The 14,410-nt window shown below is 31.9% G+C and overlaps 1 protein-coding gene across 1 annotated transcript in view; it reads left to right on the forward strand.

Annotated features, from left to right (window-relative positions):
- Nucleotides 1-2,301, forward strand: part of LOC111701068 (isotocin receptor) — a 46,437-nt gene extending 44,136 nt beyond the window's left edge. Inside the window, exons 20-21 of the mRNA XM_023472200.1 lie at nt 772-853; nt 1,089-2,301. Coding sequence (XP_023327968.1) covers nt 772-853; nt 1,089-1,128 — 122 coding nt within the window. The 3' untranslated portion in view covers nt 1,129-2,301. The remainder of the gene's footprint in view (nt 1-771; nt 854-1,088) is intronic.
- The last annotated feature ends 12,109 nt before the right edge of the window (nt 2,302-14,410 follow it).

The raw sequence follows: 14,410 nt of genomic DNA on the forward strand, positions 1-14,410 counted from the left end.
GTGTCAACTGCGATGTTAAATTCAATAAATGTTTTGAGTTTAACCTTAGATTGGATTATAGTTCATATGCGTCACAATATCGACACGGAAAATATGTTTGTAACAGAACGAAATACGTACTTTGCTCTTAGTTACAACTGCAAACTCCTTAATATAACATTATTAACGAACACGCTTTATCTAAATATATAAAGTTGTAATTACTGTTGTTTTGTCCGATCATAACTTAGGAATCCCTGGGTGCATTTTAAATGTGGAACTTGGGAGAGCCACAAAGATGTTCTTAGCTTGGTTTGAAGATTCTAAACCGAGTAGGTCGACTTTTATCGGGAAAAATAGCTAAATCGACAATTCGCGGGTAAAGGGGGATAGTAATTATGAGTATCCAGGGCAACGTTGGGTTCCCAAGCTAGTATTCATATAAAATAGTTTATTTAGTAACAAATACCATTTTTTTTTAAATTGCATGTTAAATGACGCGTTCTTTGAAATAAAATTGTTTGTTAGGAACAAACTATTGATACAATATTGTTTGTTTAGTAACAAACTATTGATACAATATTGTTTGTTTAGTAACAAACTATTGATATAATATTGTTTGTTTAGTAACAAACTATTGATAAGATATTGTTTGTTTAGTAACAAACTATTGATACAATATTGTTTATTTAGTAACAAACTATTGATACAATATTGTTTGTTTAGTAACAAACTATTGATAAAAAACTGTTTGTTTAGTAACAATCTATTGATACAATATTGTTTGTTTAGTAACGAATCCTTGGATTTACATAATCTTCAACGACTCTATCTTCTCCTCGATGAAGAGCCTGTTTGCGAGGATAATCTGCAGGTTCGTAAACAATATTAACATTAAACTCTTAATTATTGTTTTTAACACAAATACTCATGATAGTTATAATGCCTTGTTATTGAAGACCATGGTCTCGTTGGTGTAGAGAATCTGACTTTTTGTCACAAACTCTTTGATGTTTCAAATTATAAATGAGATCATGAAATTTAAGGTTGTAAAGATATAGGAATTAGAATATATTAGTTTGTTAATAAAACTCAGTTTCTTTGTTTAGAAAATACGAGGAGGAGACAAACTGTAATCTCAGCTGTTAAACCGGAAACTGTGATCTCAGCTGTTAAACCGGAAACTCTTTTCTCAGCTGATAAACCGGAAGTTCATCTCAGCTGTTTAACCGGTAACTGTATTTTTAGCTGTTAAACCGGAAACTGTAATCTCAGCTGTCAAACAGGAAACTCTTTTCTCAGCTGATAAACCGGAAACTAATCATCTCAGCTGTTTAGCCGGAAACAGATAATCTGAACTGTTAAACCGGTAACTGTATTTTTAGCTGTTAAACCGGAAACTGTAATCTCAGCTGTCAAACCGGAAACTCTTTTCTCAGCTGATAAACCGGAAACTCATCTCAGCTGTTAAACCGGAAACTCTTTTCTCAGCTGATAAACCGGAAACTCATCTCAGCTGTCAAACCGGAAACTCTTTTCTCAGCTGATAAACCGGAAACTCATCTCAGCTGTTTAACCGGAAACAGATAATCTCAACTGTTAAACCGGTAACTGTATCTTCAGTAGTTAATCCGGAAACTGATAATCAAAACTTTTAAAACGGAAACTGATCATCTCATATTTCAGCCGGAAACTGAAAATCAACCAGTGAAATATTTTTGCAAATTTGTAAAATATAAAAATATTTCCATCTTATCCCTACTTTACTAAACAATTAACTCAAGTTATGCTGCAGTGCATAGTGCATAAAAAATGCATAAACAGTTAAACCCAATAAACAGAATTTAGAAGCTTGCATTTATCAAGTTTTATCCCATAAAACCGTGCAGTTCTTAAAGCTTAAATATTTCTGTGTACTTGTAAACAAGAGAGTTGTAAAAAGTTATTAGAATAATTCTTTAACTTTTACAATTTCTTTTCAGGTTGATAAAAACCAGCTAGTATATATTCAACAGCAATTGAACCAATTTTATGTACTATAGTATTAATATAATATGCTTCTAGCTCAACTTTAAATTGTGGCTCTATCTGTGAGCATCTTTTTTTTGTACAGTATAAACGAATAGCAAACAAATTTCTGGATTAAATAATATATTTTTTGTGGACTTTCAAAATTTTACAGAAATCGAAAAGTTTTGGAGACACATTTTTGTAATTCTGAGCATCCGTAAACATTTCTTGGGCCACATCGGTTCAGCCGTTTTGACGATTGTTAAATACAAACAAACAGACAAGCCAATTGTACATAAATAGATTTAGAGCGTGTATTATAAAAATATTATTTAAAAAATAAGTTTTTCTGAATAAAAAGGTAACATTTTCTTCTAAATAAAAAACAAAACTATATATATTCTGATATATAAACAAAACTATATATATTCTGATATATAAACAAAACTATATATATTCTGATATATAAACAAAACCATATATATTCTGATATAAAAACAAAACGATATATATTCTGATATAAAAACAAAACTATATATATTCTGATATATAAACAAAATGATAAGTGAACATATCAAAAATCTCTCATTTCTTGCTTATGCTGTGTACCAAAAGTAACTTTTCGTAATAAAATTTGCATGAAAAAATAGATGTTTTGTGCATATATTGTAAAAACTGTATAAAAGTGTTCTTTAAAAATGTCTATTTAGATCAATGTACCAAAAACTTTAATTTTTCAATTTACTCTGGATAGCTTTCTCAATCAATTTGATAAAAAAAAAATTACAAGCAAATTATATATATCTCTTTATAAATGAAAAAATGTCAACCCAAGTCTCACAACATGATAATGTAAGCAGGTAGACAGGTTTCTTTTTCAAACTCTTTCAAAATAATTTCCTGTTCAATTTAGATCTTTGTGCATTCTTGATTTTTAATTCGTAAATCCATTTCCTCTGACACCCTGAACCTTACCTTATCTTTATCATATCTTTATCAAAAACAAAAATGTATTAAATTTTATATGTTGGCAATAATATGTTGATTGGTGATAAGACTAAAACTATATTTAATATTTATTTTCTAAATAGAAGTTAGTGGAGTAAATGACGTAAAAAAAACTTTTATTAAACTGAATAATGTGATGGCATTGAACTACAGGTATTTTGTCTCTTGAGTTCCGTGATAAAGTGTGTAATGAATGTGATATATAATCAAGATCAATTCTTTTATGTTCAATGTACATCACTGTTTGTACAGATGTTGTAAACGGTACAATTAACACTAATATGTACATAAAATCTTATTCAAGTTATTTTAATTTCTTCAAAAAAAGTTTAAGTAAGAAACAAATTGAAATAGTATACATTTTTGTCGCTGCAATTAAACTTACTTGCTGCGTGTATTTCTACTTAATTGTAAATCTATGATTGAGAAAATATGGTCCGATACATTTGTATATTTAGTAATCTATGATGATCTCATATATTTCGAAAATTCGTTAATCATATTTTAATATGTTCCATTTATTTATCTCTGTTACTCATAAAAATATAGATATATTTTGAATTAGACTTAAACCCTGCAGTAAGCCTATAAGGACTTACAAAAATTCAGAAATCTTTAAAAATTAAAATAAATTAATGAACTCGATTTGACAAAGCATTTTTAGAGTGAATATATTTTTTAGTATTTTTTCTAGTTTTAGATATCTATATACCTGAGGCCGACTTTAAAGAATTTAAGCCGCGGCTCAAATATGCTTGGTTCCACTTAAAAATGAATTCAATGTTTCAAGATTTCAGACGACGCTCAATTGAAACCGGTTTTTGGGGAATTTGAGACGCGGCTTAAATTCATTAAATTCGGACACTGATCATCCAGGGGATTTCATAGATATATGACGATCACCGTTCAGTCAGTGTTTTTATTTTGCTACTCAGTGTACTTTTGAATGAGATATCCAACTTCTAATGTTTAAAAGTCTTGAAGAAAATGAAACCGTCTGAGCGGATGTATTAATTGATTTAAGATAAAAAAGTTTAGCGCTCATGATTAAAGGAGATGAGTTTTTGCCACAAACTCAGATTTTTTAATCCTTGTCTCTCTGCAACCCGGTCTTGTAGACCTTTGACATTTAAAATTTAGAATGCTGACAAATCAAATATTCTAAGTTTGAAATATAAAAGGTTTACAACATCCGGTTGTAAAGATAAAGTAATTAGAAAATTGAAGTTTGTGGCAAAAACTCAACTCCTTTGTTCTTTTTTAAAAACCGTTAAATAATCCCAAATTGTTTTTCTCTAAAATTGATAAGAAGCCCCTGCCACCCCCCCCCCCCAGTATTACTCAATTGTGTAAACTCTGTGATGTATTTTGATGTTTCTAGATGTTTATGAATGATTTTCAATAAATATGTGTTTTGTCTTGTATTTTCTATTGTTTTGATGGATGTTTAGATTTATTAATATAAATGAAATTAGATTTGAAAGCTTTATATCATACAACCCCGGCGTTGCCAGCGAAATAAAAAACCCGAATTTTGAAAAAGAACAAACATTTTAAAAATTAGTCAATTTTTTAGCCCAGATGTTATCCCCACAGTATCCATGGGTTCCCTCAAAAAATTTCAGCCAGAATGGTCCAGCCGTTTGGCCAGCTATAGCTAGCATATAAATATACAAATATACATATACTAGCTAAAGTGCCTAGCGTTGCGCTTGGAATTTTAGAATCATCTGAAATAAAAATTAGATTTTGGAAAAAGAAAAAAATCTAAAAAATGAGTTCCCTCAAACATTTCAGCCAATTTTGTCCAACCGTTAGGCCAGTTATGTATATAGCTATAGCTATAACATATATTATATATGAACGAAGAGCTTTATGATATATCGAGATGAGGAATTTGATTTGACCGTTTTAAACTGGACCTGCCAATCTTTAAATGAAGGGTACTAAGCTTGAAATTAGGTCTAAAAAATTCCTTTAATGGTTTCTAAAAATCTCTATTTATTGAAATAAAAACAAATAAATTTCGTCCGTTTGTTTTAAAACTGTTACAGCTGCAGAATACATATAATATTCTTTCTTTTTACCATAATAAATACATTTGTATACTGAAACCAGACCTTAACATATATCATCACGGTAAACTAACTAGACATAAACATATATCATCACGGTAAACTAACTAGACATAAACATATATCATCACGGTAATCTAACTAGACCTTAACAGATATATCACGGTAAACTAACTAGACATAAACAGATATATCACGGTAAACTAACAAGACCTTAAAAAGATATATCACGGTAAACTAACTAGACCTAAACATATATATCACGGTAAACTAACTAGACATAAACAGATATTTCACGGTACACTAACTATACATAAACAGATATATCACGGTAAACTAACTAGACATTAATAGATATATCACGGTAAACTAACTAGACCTACACAGATATATTACGGTAAACTAACTAGGCATAAGCAGATATATCACGGTAAACTAACTAGACCTTAAAATATGTCACGGTAAACTAACTAGATCTAAACAGATATATTACGGTAAACTAACTAGACATAAACAGATATGTCAGGGTAAACTAACTAAACATAAACAGGTATGTCACGGTAAAATAACTAGACATAAACAGATATATCACGGTAAACTGATTAGACCTAAACAGATATATCACAGTAAACTAACTAGACCTAAACAGATATGTCACGGTAAACCAACTATACATAAACAGATATATCACGGTAAACTAACTAGACCTAAACAGATATATCACAATAAACTAACTAGACATAAACAGATATGTCACGGTAAACTAACTAGACCTAAACAGATATATCACGGTAAACTAACTAGACATAAACAGATATATCACGGTAAACTAACTAGACCTAAGCAGATATATCACAGTAAACTAACTAGACCAGATCCCTCAATCAAACCAGATCGTTCAACCGCTCCTCGAATTCCAGTGACAGGGTATTCAACACATTCAGAATTTATATTTCCTAAGGAAAACAAGTTTTCTTCAGATTCCTCATAAGGTTATTACTCAACCCATGTTTTAATCCCAGGATTTAAATCAAAGACCAATCCAATTCAATCCAAGCTAATCCAATCCAAGCCAATCCAATCCAATCCAATCATCCAATTCAACCAATCCAATCCAACCCAATCCAACCCAACCCAACCCAACCCAACCCAACCTAACTCAACCCAGCCCAAACCTATCCAATCCAATCCAATCCAATCCAATCCAATCCTATTCTATCTAATCCAATCCAATTCAATAATCTATATATAAATTTGGCTTGTCTGTTTGTCTGTCTGTTTGTTTCCAATAAACGTCAAAACGGCTGAACCGATCGGGCCCAAATTTTTTGTGGGACATCACGTGACCACAGGGAAGGTTTATTCATCTATTCATCTGTTCATCTATTCATCTATTCATCTATTCATCTATTCATCTATTCATCTATTCATCTATTCATCTANGAGAGGGCTGAAAGGAACCAAATATAGAAGTTGAGAGGGCTGAAAGGAACCAAATATAGAAGTTGAGAGGGCTGAAAGGAACCAAATATAGAAGTTGAGAGGGCTGAAAGGAACCAAATATAGAAGTTGAGAGGGCTGAAAGGAACCAAATATAGAAGCTGAGAGGGCTGAAAGAACCAAATATAGAAGCTGAGAGGGCTGAAAGAACCAAATAGCTAAATTAGAAAATCATGTGTTTGATGCACCCTAACGTGTCATGTATCTATTCATATATATACGTAATGTATGTATATATATTTTATGCAAATTTCCTAGTTTTATTTCAGATTCATTTTTAATGCTCTAAATTCAGATATATGTAAATGTGGTCTTCACAATTTTTAATACTACACCATTCACCTGCTGGCAAATCAGAAACTAAAAAGTATGAAAAATATGAATTAATGTTTGACCAGGGAAACTTAAATCTTTATTTCAAGGTTGGTCTCATTCTCATGAATTCTCATGAATTCTCAAGTAGGATAAGAGGAAAATGTTCAATTCTTAGAAGTGAATTCTTTTAGAATTTCTTTAGAATAAATGAAATACCATTCGATATACCGCCCTACATCTCATATTCGATATACCGCCCTACATCTCATATTCGATATACCGCCCTACATCTCATATTCGATATACCGGCCTACATCTCATATTCGATATACCGCCCTACATCTCATATTCGATATACCACCCTACATCTCATATTCGATATACCGCCCGACATCTCAAATCCGATATACCACCCTACATCTCATATTCGATATACCGCCCTACATCTCATATTCGACATACCGCCCTACATCTCATATTCGATATACTGCCCTACATCTCATATTCGATATATGGCCCTACATCTCGTATTCGATATACGGCCCTACATCTAAAATTCGATATACCGCCCTACATCTCATATTCGATATACCGCCCTACATCTCATATCCGATATACGGTCCTACATTTCAAATTCGATATACCGCCCTACATCTCATATTCGACATACCGCCCTACATCTCATATTCGATATACCGCCCTACATCTCATATTCGATACACCGCCCTACATCTCATATTTGATATACCGCCCTACATCTCATATTCGATCTACCGCCCTACATCTCAAATCCGATATACCGCCCTACATCTCAAATCCGATATACCGCCCTACATCTCAAATTCGTAAACACTCCCTTTAAGGAAACAAACGTTTTATCAAGGTGACAGAGATCCCTGCCCTGACCTTGGACCAACTGTTTTCCTAGATTAAAGTTCCGAGAAAAAAAGTTTGTTTTAACACAGAAATTTATTTTTTCTAAGTTTTTAAAGTTTATTTTTCCTTTTCGCTGGAAACCCTAGTCATATACTCGTATTCTAAGTGAAAATTAAGTTCCTAGCCCCCATAGCCATCTCATTGAAGACCCCGAGTTTTTTAGTAAAGACCCCCAGAATTTCATGAGAGACCCCTAGTTTTTCACCAGAGACCTCAAGGTATTCGTCGAAGACCCAAGATTTTCGACGGGAGTCCAACATTTTTATTGGAGACCCCTTGAAAATTTTTGGGTCTCTGATTAAAAAATTGTAATCCTAGAAATAAATCTAGGGTAGCCCAAGGATGAAAATCTTGAGGTCTCCGATAGAATTATAGAGGTCCTCAAGGAATTTATTGGGTCTCCGATGAAAATCTTGGGGTCTCAGGTAAAAATTTCGGGATGCCCAAGGAATATTCGAGGGTCTCCGATGAAAAATGGAAAAAAGAACCGTGTTATAGATTATTAAAATAAAGTATTAAAAAAGTTTGATAAGCTTCTTAAATGCTTACTTATCGTTACAAATCAATATAAATAATATCTTATCCTAAATCACATTTGAATGGAATAAAAACTAAATCTATAAATATACATTATAAAATTTCCAAAAATAAACGCTGGCATAATATTGTCAATTTATACAAAGAATTTTGATAATATTTATTTTCATACTTCCATATTAGAATATAAAATCAAGGTCTGTATCAAAGATAAAAGAGTACTGAGATCTATTTAATGAATATAAAATCAAGGTCTGTATCAAAGATAAAAGAATACGGAGATCTATTTAATGAATATAAAATCAAGGTCTGTATCAAAGATAAAAGAATACGGAGATCTATTTAATGAATATAAAATCAAGGTCTGTATCAAAGATAAAAGAATACGGAGATCTATTTAATGAATAAATGCTAGAATATGAGATACTTTCTTCATCACTCCTGTATGCCGAGTCCATTAGCGCCTCATCCAATCAGGGTTCAGTCATGTGTTTGCTGTCTATTCTGAACCAATAGAAATAGTTTGGCAGTATCATCAATCTTTCTATCTAGCTCTTTATCCAATCAGAGTTATGAAACCTTCAATCGGCGATGTCATTAAATGGAAATATTTACTTCTACTGAAACTATAGTGTCATCGGGGCTCCGCAGTGTACAATTCCGAAGTACACGACTAATAAGCAAATATCTACAAGGAGGGATAGTACTAGTCAAGGTTCCATGGCAATACCATACGATACCAAATATGATTAAATATAGCATGCCAGCACGGCCTAACTAGCTAGTCGTATAACATTCGATGAGCAGTCTTCACTTGTTTAAAGAAGACATTTCGAAAAATGCTTCATCTCAGAATTGCTTCTAGAAAAGTTGGCAGCTTAAGCTTTCCTCCCCTCGAGCATCCTTGAAATTATCTCTGGATTCTACGGTATACCGAAACATCTTACATCATCCCGCAGAACTCGTAATCACTAATATTTTTTTTTAAAACAAAGGAGTTTTTCCAAAAATAAAATTTTATTTTATAAATTTTGGCTTAGACTTCAAGCTGGTTCATCTTGGAGTCTTTCTATTTTATTACCTAGAATCATCCTAGAGTTGTATGAGGTTTTTTGGTGTTATTCAGTCTAAGTTTTGGTTGGAAATAAGGAATGGAAATAGGGTTGGTTTATGTTCACTTTGACGTAATAGCACATGAGTCCAAACCTTGCATGATCCGAACTATTGCAAGAATTTACAAGTCTAATCGTACCGCATACACATTCACTCGTGCACCAGCTAGTCTAGTGAACCAGTGTGTGCAGGGGACCCAGCGCGTTTTATTCCAAGAAATCTTTTGTTTACAATCTTTGTTATTGTTTTGATAAAACTAGTTTCCAGAAGTCTTAATATAACACAGTCTAATGTGTACACAACCCCTTTCCACTCTACCTTTAGTAAATACACATTTTTATACAAGTAAAGTTAGAGTTTATATTCTAATATCATATAATATATTATAAATGTATTTTAGACGGAATGATGTATAAAAGTAAAGTTAGAGCTATATATTCTAATATCATATAATATATTATAAATTTATTTTAGACGGAATGATGTATACAAGTAAAGTTAGAGCTATATATTCTAATATCATATAATATATTATAAATTTATTTTAGACGGAATGATGTATAAAAGTAAAGTTAGAGCTATATATTCTAATATCATATAATATATTATAAATGTATTTTAGACGGAATAATGTATATTTCCGACCAAAGCAAGCTGACAAATGCAAAACCAGAAATACACTTCTGCAATTTAGAATTTGCATGAAACAGTAATATTTCTTGAAACTATTTTGTTTTGTTAAAACGATTTTAAACTTCGAGTAATATTTTTTTTATATGTTTTAAACAAAAATTTAATTTTTATTTACTTTTTACACAGTTCCAACTCAATAATAAAAACTTTTTAACACTGTTAGAATAAAAGTGATTTTGATCGAACTCCTGAAATTAAGAACATTCCTCCTTGATTGTAGAAAAATAACTCTAGTTCATTTCAAGTACCGGGCTGCCTTTTAGCAGCTAGATCAGGCTTTACAGTACAAATATTTCAAGTACCGGGCTGAGTTATAGCAGCTAGATCAGACTGTACAGTACAAATATTTTAAGTACCGGGCTGCCTTTTAGCAGCTATATCAGGCTGTACAGTACAAAGATTTCAAGTACCGGGCTGCCTCTTAGAAGCTAGATCAGGCTGTACAGTACAAAGATTTCAAGTACCGGGCTGCAGCAGCTATATCAGGCTGTACAGTACAAAGATTTCAAGTACCGGGCTGCCTCTTAGAAGCTAGATCAGGCTGTACAGTACAAAGATTTCAAGTACCGGGCTGCCTTTAAGAAGCTAGATCAGTACAGTACAACTATTTCATGTACCGGGCTGCCCTTTACCAGCTAGATCAGGCTGTAAAGTATAAATATAATAGATTATATAAGACAAAACGCCAAATAAATGATACCCTTCTATAGTGAACTAGAGAGAAATAAATGCTGCTAGCTTTGTAAATCACTGCAAACCAAGATGTGTACGCTCTCAATACAAAATCGAGCAGTATTTTGCTAACTGCTACTTTTAAACTTAAACTAGATGAAAGTGCGTTGCAGTTTATAAAATGTATATGTTTAGGCCTACAAAAAGTATAATTGAGATGGCACAGAAAGCCAAAAGGCGAAGGCGTTGCGAGCAGTGGAGACTGTCTAAAAGTTTTATGACTAAGTTTCAGATTTGTCTATATCTCAGTGAACTCCAGATTATCTTGAGATCCTGATATTTTCTCTTTAAATATTATAAATACCTCGTAAAATATTATAAATACCTCGTAAAATATTATAAATACCTCGTAAAATATTATAAATACCTCGTAAAATATTATAAATACCTCGTAAAATATTATTATCTCATTATGGAAAAAATAACATCTCTCAATAATGTTTCATGTTGGTCAGATCCGGGTTTAACAACGTGAGTACTTTTGAAACAAGTTGTAGAAAGTAATTCGAAAGAAATTATATGGGGAAAAATTTCGTGAAATAAGTCCGAAATTAATTCCTTATTCTTCGTAATTTCTTTTCTGAGAATTTTTTTTGTGGTATTAGGACTTTTTTCCAAACACTTTCTTTTTCTTATAGTGACTTTAGTAGATGTTACCATTTGAGATTAGGTACGATTAACGTAATTTTAATGTCAAACGAAAGTTTGAGTTTGGTCTACAGCCTTACATATCATGAAATTGAACTGACAAAGGAATAATGAAGTCTAGAGTTGCAGAAATCATTAACTTAATAAATTCCACACAATTTTCATGTCAAATGTATTTGTTTGTTGGTTAAAATCCAATGAACAGCTGAATCGATCAGACCATTATTTTTGACCCCAGGGAAGGTTAATGGCCGGTCAATTTAAAAAAAAATAAGTTACACAATCAATTTAATTTATTTTTAATTTTGAAAATCCCCTAATGGAAACAGAAAATATATATGAATCTATAGTCTAATAGGAGTTAGTGGAGTTTATAGTTAAAATGTGATTCCACTTTTTAGAAAAATTTAGACTTCCATTAAAGTTTTAACTACAATGTTGGAAAACTGCAACCCTATTTATTATATAAATGGTTTAAAATGAAAAATTTATTTAAATATTAAAAACCATAAATCATGTTGCACAAGGCTGCAAATTGGAAAATTGCTTTCAAGTTCTTGAGAAAGTACAAAAGTGTTGCAGTTTAAACCAACTTTCAAAGATAACTCATCAAAAAGAGCAAAGGTCACATAGCATTTCACGATGAGAAAAAAGAAATATGATTTTCAGTATTTTATAACGAAGAGCAAAGTTAATGAGAGATATATAACTAGTGAATCACGTTGAACCAAAATGTGAATTCTCCCACGTAAAATTGATCAGAATGATATCAAATACAAATCGCTTTGTATGCTTAACATGTTCTCAATCTTATCTATAAACTACAAATAGTAGAAGTGAGTAATTAAGCTAAAACCAAATGCTAGGGAGTTGCAAAACTTCAAATTACATTACAAAATTGATTAATTAATTTAAAAATATGCCTTCTGCTTGGTTCGTTCTTGCCTATTTTCTTTTAGGATCAAAAATTGGCACAGTGTTAGAAAATCATTTTTATTCTGAACATTTGCTTTTTTTCAAACGTTTTTTCCCTAGATAAATTAGAATAGATTGTTCATGTCGTCTTACCCATACCGGAGGGTAACAGTTGAAATTGAAAATGGCAATTTAGCTATGGACTAGATACTGACATACAGTACATTGGATATAAAGGTTTGCGGCAAGTATATTTGTACTCTGTACAAATTTATGGGGGTTTGTTTACAAATATTGCAGACAGATTAGTTAAAAGTTGAATTTCAAAGGATTAGAACGAAGATTAGTTGCTGCTTGCTACCGATATGTGAGTGATAATGATGACAATCAGACTCCCCTTACACACAAAGAACACATTAAAGTTGGTGAGGCCTAGTTTTTATTAAACTTCTTTAAATAAATTAGTAAAAAAAATACTCTACAGATTGACCCCGAGAAGTAAAACGTATTCAATGACCTCTTCAAATGACAAGTTCATGATGTACAATTTTCAGCTTTAGAGTCTGCATGAGCAATCTATTCTAATTTTACTAAAGTTTTGTCACAATTGTTTTAAAATCATTTTTCCTTAAAGGATAAAGATCTCAAAGTTTAATAAAAGCAAACTTTAATATAATATAGTTGGATCTTGGACGTTTTTTAACGATGCAAAACGATTCACAACAACTTGAAAAATTAGGCTATGAACATTGAACATGTTTTGCAACTCTATGACCTTTCCCTTGGGGACTTATATTGTATTGACAGATTTAACACTTATTTAATGCTGGTTAATTCAGTTATTACTATTTTTTCTATTCGAAAACTATACTCAGATTTAAAGAATTAAATTCATTTGTTATTTAGTAGTTGAAATCTGTGTAGGTTGGATAAGGTAAGGATTTAAAAGGATTCTTTTAGAAATATTAGGAGCGGGGGAAGGCAGGCGGCCATGAGCCACCACTATTTCCTCTTCCGGGCCACATATTAGCTTTTTTCTCTTCCGGCAGCCATGAGCCACCACTATTTCCCCTTCCGGGCCACCACATTTGACTCTTCCGGGCAAAACTACGTTTTTAAATGGTATATTTAGGGCCTTTAAAGTGTGATTTTTAAAAATCCAGCCGCGTCACGCAAAAAAGCACAAATCAAACCATTTTTTCAATTCTACTTAAGATTGATATTTTGTGTGTTGAATTCTTAAACTGTTTTNTTTTAGCAGGTAAACTAAGTCAATTTTCGTATTGTGGGAGCAGAGACAAATTGTTCAGGGTAGTCTGAAGAATAAGAAAATATTATTAAAATCACAATATTTACTGTCATTACTTAGGCGTTACAGATTTTGTAAAAAAAAAGTTTCTTTTGCAATTTTCTCTTAACACATTGCACATTTTCACACAAGGGTTCCCTTCAAAACTAAAGTGTATTTTATGGTGCGTCATTTTTAAAATTGATATTGCTCTTAAAAATAAGCCATTTTTTAGGCAAATCAGAATTTAGATTTGGAAAAAAAAAAGTTTTACAGTTTACATTAAGAGGAATCATCCTTATTACATATTAACACTGAAATATAAAGATCTAAATATATATTTATAGCGTGACGCGGCTGGATTTTTAAAAATCACACTTTAAAGGCCCTAAATATACCATTTAAAAAAGTAGTTTTGCCCGGAAGAGTCAAATGTGGTGGCCCGGAAGGGGAAATAGTGGTGGCTCATGGCTGCCGGAAGAGAAAAAAGCTAATATGTGGCCCGGAAGGGGAAATAGTGGTGGCTCATGGCCGCCTGCCTTCCCCCGCTCATATTAGACTCCATTTTAAAGTCCACAACTATACATCGAATTGGATTCATCTGGAAACATGGTTAAACATTTTCCGCAACATTTTTTAAACTTTGATACAATTTTTTCAT

The sequence above is a fragment of the Eurytemora carolleeae genome, unplaced genomic scaffold (genome assembly GCF_000591075.1).
Source record: "Eurytemora carolleeae unplaced genomic scaffold, Eaff_2.0 scaffold277, whole genome shotgun sequence".
NCBI lineage: Eukaryota > Metazoa > Arthropoda > Copepoda > Calanoida > Temoridae > Eurytemora > Eurytemora carolleeae.